Source organism: Poecilia mexicana, unplaced genomic scaffold (assembly GCF_051168715.1).
Source record: "Poecilia mexicana isolate PSO_F unplaced genomic scaffold, ASM5116871v1 scaffold_2, whole genome shotgun sequence".
Taxonomy (NCBI): domain Eukaryota; kingdom Metazoa; phylum Chordata; class Actinopteri; order Cyprinodontiformes; family Poeciliidae; genus Poecilia; species Poecilia mexicana.
Window position 1 is genome coordinate 26555327 of NW_028263371.1, and position 7998 is coordinate 26563324.

Sequence of the window (7998 nt, forward strand, 5' to 3'; positions counted from 1 at the left end):
ACAGCATAATATAACAAACTGCTATGTTGTGTGTTCCTGCAGCTATGTAATTAAATATAGAAAGGAAATCTGATCTTGTTTTATTACAAACATAGTAACATACTCAAAGACTTTATTTCTAAAATTCTGTTAATTTTAGTGATAAAACATCTAAATCTAACTTCTAGTAAAATGTTTATGTTTTATAAAATCAATAACATTTTATAAAGCATTGAAAGCAATTATGATCTGTCTTATGTTTACCGTATGTCCCTGTAGGCACACGAAACAGCATTTCTGAATAAAAAAAAAAAACAGTTTTTGAACTGAATCGTTAAAATAAGTTAACTTTCTGTTGCAATTTAGATATTTTGTATGGCGACCGTGTTTTATTTTGAAACATCAAACCGGATGTTGTTAAATTGAATAGTGACTGCCTCTGGCAGCTTGGCGCACTACTGATAGGAGTATTTTTCCAAGCGAGTGCGTCGAGGGTGCAGCCATTTCTCGCACTGCTTTCAGCTCTTCTCGCATTTGTTCAGACCCAAGTCTCTCTCCGTGACAGAAACCGCCTGAGGAAAGGCAGGTCAGATTCCCCTCTTTGCTTACTGAGCTGGTTTCCTCGCCAGCTGAACCACGTCGGGATGGACCCAGCAAGCCGTTACCAAGTGGTGAGTTGTTCGCAGCGACATCAGATCAAAACAGTTTGAACAAATCGGCCTAACAACAAACAAGGCCTTGCGGAAAATACAGCATGAAATCGATAACATTATGTTGTCCTTTTCTAAACGTTTCTAACAGCACCTCAACGTCATATATCCTCAAAAATATTTTACTTTTGACATAATTTGTTTCAAACTGTCGAAAAAAAATGTTTTAGCTAGTCTTTAACAAACCACTTCCGGATTTTCTAGGCTAACGTTACCCACTTAGCCAGCTAAAATTAATTGGATAAATCTTTTGAGCTCTGATACATTTCTCAAAAATGTAACCTGATGTTTTGTTATTTTTATTTATTGTTAAAACACGGGACCATATAGCTATCTCAAAGTTGGCTTTGCGGTTTAGGATGCTAATTAATTAGCATGCTAGCTAAAATGTAATTTCTGAAGCTTCCGAGAAGAGGCGATAAGGTCTTAAAATGGTTAACGCGTTTTTTACTGTGAACCACAGAGAACTAGTTGATAAGGTACAGGGTTATTTTTCAGTGCTCTTCTACTTTCATAAAAAATAAAAAAAAAGTGAGGTCGGGGTAACCAAGTTATTTCAAAACCTTTGCTTAGGTGCCCTAGTATCACTTTAAATTAGGTCTACCTTGTAAACCGCATTGTCTAGCTTTGAAATTACACGGTGCAGATGTCAAAATGCATATAGAAATGCACCAATCAGGCTTTTGACCGGGTGTTTTTTTTTTCCTGTTTTTCTGTGAAGTCTGAAGCTGACAAAGCTATTACTCATCCAACAGAAGCTAAGCTCACATGCTTAAAAAGAGCTTTTTAGTAGAAGTGAATTGCAACAAGTTCAAGTTGTTGCTTAATATATTCATAAGATGTAGCAACTTAATTGAATCTCTTTTGGAGTTTGCAAATAAGAATGGAAACAAAGCTACAAAAGCCAATATGCACAAAATGCAATTTATCAACTATATTTATAGTTAATATCATCTATATCTATACACTTCCACACTTCTACTGTGGAAGTGTATTGATAATAATTATGCACTTGGAGCTGGATCTAATGCCCACACTCTCTTAAAGCTGTGAAATAATCCCTCAGAGCCACTTTCAAATGTCAAACGGAGACGTTTTGTTTTCGTGTCCGGATACCTGCAGTCGTGCATGTGGGTGTTTGGACTGACAATCCTCACAGATTCCGGTGTGACCCCTGTAGCGAGTGTGCGCTCTAACGTTTCATGACCAAACAAAGCCAGGGGGTTGCAACAGCCTCTCGTATTCCAGGAATAACGCAACAAAAACGCTCGTCGCATTGGGTTTTGTTGGGGTTCAGTTGTTCTCCTCACCACATCCCGTCCCTCCTGTTAAGTATTTGTTCGGTTTCAGTCGGATTTAGACACACGAGGAGGCTTGTGGCTATGCTGTTTAATATCTTATGTAACCCCCCGCAGCCCCCTCCTCCCAAAATAAGGCTTTGTCCTTGATTCCCAGCCAGACGTTGGCCGATCATTCACTCGCCGATTAATGGAACTATGTCTGAAAATAAATATTTCCACGTATTTACTCACTGAAGAGGTAAAACACGAGTTCTTGTTTTCAACATGACAGCATTTCTTTTAAAAACTGCTCGGATATTAGTCACAGCAGCGATAAAAATGGTGCTTCCCCAATATGCAGAGGTGGTAAACCACAAGCTTGCCGTTGCTTTACTTTGTGGAAAAAAAAACTTCAAACTGGAGAATTCACTTCTTTAATCGTTTTTCCTGTCACACCATCAAGATTCTGTTTGAAACTTCAGCAACTTACAGTGACAACATAAAGAGTTTCCAGAACTCTTTGAGGTTTTTTCTCGACGTAGGAATTTGAAGACTTGACAGGCCGGACCGGTTCGGTCACTTTCGTTTTCCCGGCGTGGCGACAGCGAGAGGTGGAGGTGTGTGTCAGTGTGATTCACTAGCGGCGGAGGAGGCGGGCGGAGGAGAGGGCGCCGGCCTTGGCTCAGGACTCTGCTCCCTGAGCGCCCTTCTAGTTAATCTTTGGTTTATATCAGCAGTTTATTTTGCGATTATCTGCGGCTCCAAATGACGTCGGCGCCGTCCTCAAAGCCAGATGCGAGCCAACCAACGGCAATGATAATCTTTAGCCTCTTTTGTGGATCAGTTTGAAAGCGGAACGCGGTGATTCGTCAAAAGTTTGCCGACTGTTAGACGCAGAAACCCTCCCCCTCCACTCCACTTGAGTTTGGTAATCTCCCTCCTGATTGTTGACCTTCCAGATTCCCATAACATCCCGGTCGCCTCTCTGTAATTTCAGAAGGTGTTTGGCTCTCGCCTCTGACAAAAAAATTAATAGACTCAAGTCAGCAGACGACTCTTGGATGCACAAGCAAGCTTCATTCACTGATTAGCTGCATGCGGTTCAGTTTTCGTCGCACCTGCATTTCTCGGGACGAACATTCTGTTCTGGACAAATGATAATGTGAAGAAGCATTTTTCTTTAACTGATTGATTTTTTTTTTTTTTAGTTTTGGGAAAAAAATTGTTGCCTAACCATGTCCAAAGTCATGTTAAAAATGTAAACAAGGCTTTTATTTCATATTTTAAAATGAGTTTTTAAGTTACAAAGACTGTTAGACTTGATTGTGTTAAAATAAAGTACAATGTATTCCACTGTAATGCCATCCATGAAAAGAAAAATAAATTAAAGTGGCTGAAAGCAGAATATCTAGACCAGGGGTGGTCAAAGTGTGGCCCGTGGGCCATTTGCAGCCCTTGACATAATTTTGTTCGTCAGTTTTCCAAGAAAACAGAATACAATTGATTACCCCCAAATTTTTTAATAATATCTTTAATTAACTGAACAGTGTGACACACTTTCTATGTATTGGATCTGGCAGTTATGATCTACTGATTTTATTTTAGCAAATAGTTTATTGTTGAGCAGGTAGAACTGAAAAAACCACTGCAGACACGGCCAGTTGCAGCCTAGTAGAACTCATGGATATGCAGAGTTATAGTAATCACGATATAATTTTAAAATTAATAATAAAAAGAAAGTAAAAACATTTTTGTTTGTGGTATTGAGTGTTCAGAAACGGGTCTTTCAGCAGGGTGACGATCCCAACCGCAGCCGCAAGTCTATAACACGTTTATAAGAACCAAAGTCCAGAACAATAACCTGATTCAGCTCTGTAATGTCAAAACCAAATTGTTGCCTCCAGGCAGCTGCTGACGAGTTAAAAACAGTCCCGTGTTGTTGCTAAAATACTATCTGGTGCTGCGTTGCTAAGTCCACCAAGCGTCCCGGCGACGAGCGAGGGTCGCCCCCTGGAGCAGCCGCAGATGATCAGATGATGGACTCGCGCCTACAACTCTAAAACCTCGTCTTCTTTTGCAGTTTCACAATGAGGAAGATTCTTCAGAGACTTCCAGCGTAGAGCAGCAGCCCTGCACTTCTGCATCAGCCAGAGCCGACGCGTCCGGCCCGGACCAGAGGGAGGCTCAGGCCGGCGCAGCCCCGGCCCCCTCAGCGGGCGAGGCTGACGCACCGCCGCCTCCGTACGCCTCCATCGACCTGGGGGCAACCGCTGCGGCGCCTGGTACTGCTTTTCCGTTCTACCTTAGAGCTCCTCTAAATGTCTTCCCAGGGTTGCGTGTTTTCAGCTTACAGAGGATTTAATTTTTTTTTTTTTTTTTTTTTTGCAGCGTTCAGACCGTTGAGTCATGCCAATTTCTTACACCGCCTCACCTCTTTATTGTGGTTTCAGGCTCTGCACGTGGTTCTCTCTGTTTTATTAACTGAGGCATCTCGTCATCTGCTGTTTTTACAGAATCCAGCTTCCAGGGTGACTTCCCCGTTCCTCCGCCCTACAGTGTCGCCACGTCACTGCCAACCTACGATGAAGCAGAAAAGGCTAAAGCAGCCGCCCTGGCTGCCTCCGCCGTGGAGGTGTTGCCCCGGGTAACGAGCCACACCCAGACTTTCTAGTCACTGTTTGCTTTCAATTTTGAGGGAAACATTCCTTTAACTAAGACGAACCGCAAACAAGACTTTGTCAAGTTCAGGATTATGACATAGTATTAGGGCCACACTGTTTACTAAGTCTTGTAATATTATGACTTTTTATTCTCAGAATTTTATGACTTTCATACCACTATGACTTTATTCGTGTCATTTTATGACACTATTCTTGTAATTGTAGCATGGCCCTAACACTTTGTCATACAGGATATTATTTTAAGAACTAAAAGATATCAAATTAAACACCATATCCCTGACAGACAGACGGACTTTGTGGAGTGGTAGACTGAAATGGGGGCAAAGAGCGAAGAAGGGCAAACATGTTTTGTATTGCATCTATTGATTTTGTTTTTTTTTTTGTGGCCACTTTCTGTCAAATTTTCTCTCCTGTGTCCCTGAAGTTTTTTTTTATTATTTTGTTTGTGTCCTAAAGGACGATGACTTCCCCCCGAGAGATGACTTCAGCGACGCTGATCAGCTCCGAGTCGGGAATGACGGGATCTTCATGTTGGCCTTTTTCAGTGAGTTTTCCACGGAAACGAACTAACAAACAAAAAAAGAAAAAAAAAGAAAAACGCAAACTGTTTGCTACAACAGAGCACTAGTGGTGTGTTTATTCCTCCAGTGGCTTTTCTCTTCAACTGGATTGGCTTCTGTCTGTCGTTCTGTCTGACCAATACCATCGCCGGTCGCTACGGCGCCATCTGCGGCTTCGGCCTCTCGCTCATTAAGTGGATACTCATTGTCAGGGTATGTTAAATTCAAAAATGAGTTTTTTTTTTTTTTTTTTTGAAATTGTTGAATGTGTTTTGAACTTTTCCTGGTTTGTTCAGTTCTCAGACTACTTCACTGGCTACTTTAACGGCCAATACTGGCTCTGGTGGATCTTCCTGTTGCTAGGTCAGTATTTCCATCGTCTCAGTCGAGGGTAACGATGAAAAACCAGGTGGAAAAAATTAAAAGCCTAACTTATTCTCTCTGCTCAGGCCTCCTGCTGTTCTTCAGAGGATTTGTGAACTACCTGAAAGTACGCAACATGTCAGAAAACATGGCCACGTCGCACAGAACACGCCTCTTCTTCCTATACTGAAAGTAAGCCTAGAAGGAAACGCAAATATTGCCACTTTTGTTTGACTAAAGTGCGCACTCTGCTGGATTAAAAGACAAACTACAGCACTGATGTGTTAGTGGTGCTCTCTTCCTCCAGGTTTCCATGCCGCCAGCATTCCTTTCCAGCGCAGTTCCTTCCCTCGCATGACCTGACAGAGGAGCCCGACAGTGACGAGAGGAAGCGGGGAAGGAATGGAGAAAGTGTTACCAGTTTAACCCATCTTTTCTAGAACAATTTGACCCACTCTAAAGGAAGTCTGCGCTTCTGAACTGAGCCAAAAAAAAAAAAGATGAATTTTCATTCTCTCCTCCAAATCCGCCTTTTTTTGCTTTCGTCGGGCTTGCTCGTCGTGTTTCACGAAGCACAACGGGGAAAAACAATCTCACAAAAATGAAGGAATTTATTCAAACGAGTTTAATCTGTCAAATTTAATTTAGTTTTGCATATTCAGTGTTAACAAGAGTTCCTGTTGCCCTCAGAAGCGTGTCTCTGTCGTCCACAGAAAAAGTAGGTGTCAAACGGTCTGAACTAGTCTTACTTTAATGGTGATGTAACATTGTTTTACGGTAAAACCAATCCAGAGATGCAGAGCCCAGAATGCAACGAGAACAAACCTCCATTTGGATAAACAGGGCCGCAGTTTTCAAACCTTTCAAGACTTCTTCACTATAAAATAGATTCAGCTTCTAAAGCTTTCGGACTTGATAATTTCACAGCGTACGCCAAGTTAATCTCGACTCTTGCGCTTCAAGACACACTTTTTGTCATCCATGCTTTTGTTCTTGAGAACATGCAAGTTAAAAAGAGCTAATCAATGAAGTATATTTTTGGATAAAACAGTGTTTTAAGCTGCACAAGGTCTCATCAGGTCAGCTTTCTGGTGCTGTGGATGGAGAAGCGTGTTCGCAAACAGTGCTTTGCTTTTTTTTTTTTTTTGTTCTTTTTTCCCTCTCTCGGTTTTGTTTCGAAAACGCTCTTTGGAGTGCAAGAGTCTTATGCAATTTAGCTGTAATGAATTTTAGTTATCGTGGCTGTAAGGTCGTGCGTTACTGAAGTAGATTTAGTCGAGTCGTTTTAACCACCGCAGGCTGAGGACCGTTTAGAAGAACGAGAACGTCGCGAAGAAACGCCGAGCTGACTTGATCTGCGCGACGCGGACGGATCTCGGTTTGGGTGTTAATAACTCCACCTTTTTTGAGTGGAGACGAGGCGCGGCTTTGTTTAATAAAAGAACAGCAGCAGGTGTTGAGGCGATCCACGAGCGTGACGGCGATGAAGTCGAGGGTTGGTGTACGGTCATGTTTTGACTGGAGCCTGAGAAGATGAAATGGAACCTCATTAGAAGAGGATAAAGTTTTGATTTTTATTTTTCCTTTTCATTAAATGAAATGTATATATACAAGCTTATGCCATTTTATAATATTTGCACTTTGAAGTTCTGATGTACAAGAAGATTTGTGAATCTGCTAAACTTGATGTGGGGGTAGAAAAAATACATTGTCTCTTAGCCATCCAAGATTTTTTTTTTTTTTAAACTGGAATTCTTAATCATCCCAAAAGGATAATCTGCCTTTTGCACTTTTTATTTGTCAAAAATAATATTTATGTGTCTTGTTTGATTGCTTTTAACCTGAACTGTGACAGCTTGAGAATTGCCAAACCTTTTTTTTTTTGTTTTGTTTTCAAAAATTGACTGGTCATAACTTAATCCAGCCTCCTTCAGCAATATCAAGGACTTTCAGTGAATTAGAGCTATACTGCATGATTTACCCACCTGAACTAGTTTGGCTGGGTAATGTTAGGATTAATCTACAAATCCATGTTTGTCTTTGTAAATATGGTAAGTAAGGGGTGTTATTTCTCTGAGACAAGACTCAGAAAATCATCTCAAGCAGTTGGTATGCATTTACTATAACTGGAAATAAAATGACAGATCTTGCAAAAAAGAAAAACAAAAAAACATGCCAATAAAGTTCAAAAGCCTGCCACTGATATTGTGTTATGTTTCTGAAAATCATTGCACCTTTCTATATTATGTTTTTGCGGTCAAACTCCTGGTTCCACAATGGCCAACCACTCTTGCTGAAAAAATGTGTCCAATCTTGAGTTTAGTTGGTGTCTAACCCAAGTATTTGCTACATAATGTCTAATTTAAACTCTTAAGTGCCCAGGATCAGGACTCACTTTTGTTTTATTCTCAACTAAACAAAACTA

At 40.9% G+C, this 7998-nt stretch overlaps 1 protein-coding gene across 1 annotated transcript; it reads left to right on the top strand.

Annotated features, from left to right (window-relative positions):
* The first annotated feature begins 446 nt into the window (after positions 1–446).
* ndfip2 (Nedd4 family interacting protein 2) lies at positions 447–7776 on the top strand. Its single transcript, XM_014991775.2, has 8 exons — positions 447–650; positions 4050–4251; positions 4483–4613; positions 5107–5194; positions 5299–5423; positions 5507–5573; positions 5660–5765; positions 5881–7776. Exons 1-7 carry the CDS (start codon positions 624–626, stop codon positions 5761–5763), a joined length of 744 nt encoding a protein of 247 aa, XP_014847261.1. The 5' UTR covers positions 447–623; the 3' UTR covers positions 5764–5765; positions 5881–7776.
* Positions 7777–7998: the final 222 nt, after the last annotated feature.

Excerpts from the sequence above, each read along its gene's own strand:
- ndfip2 (XM_014991775.2), top strand. The coding sequence starts at position 624 with ATGGACCCAGCAAGCCGTTACCAAGTG. Across the intron at positions 4,252-4,482 it reads GGCAACCGCTGCGGCGCCTG|AATCCAGCTTCCAGGGTGAC; the intron begins GTACTGCTTTTC and ends CTGTTTTTACAG. Across the intron at positions 4,614-5,106 it reads CCGTGGAGGTGTTGCCCCGG|GACGATGACTTCCCCCCGAG; the intron begins GTAACGAGCCAC and ends TGTGTCCTAAAG.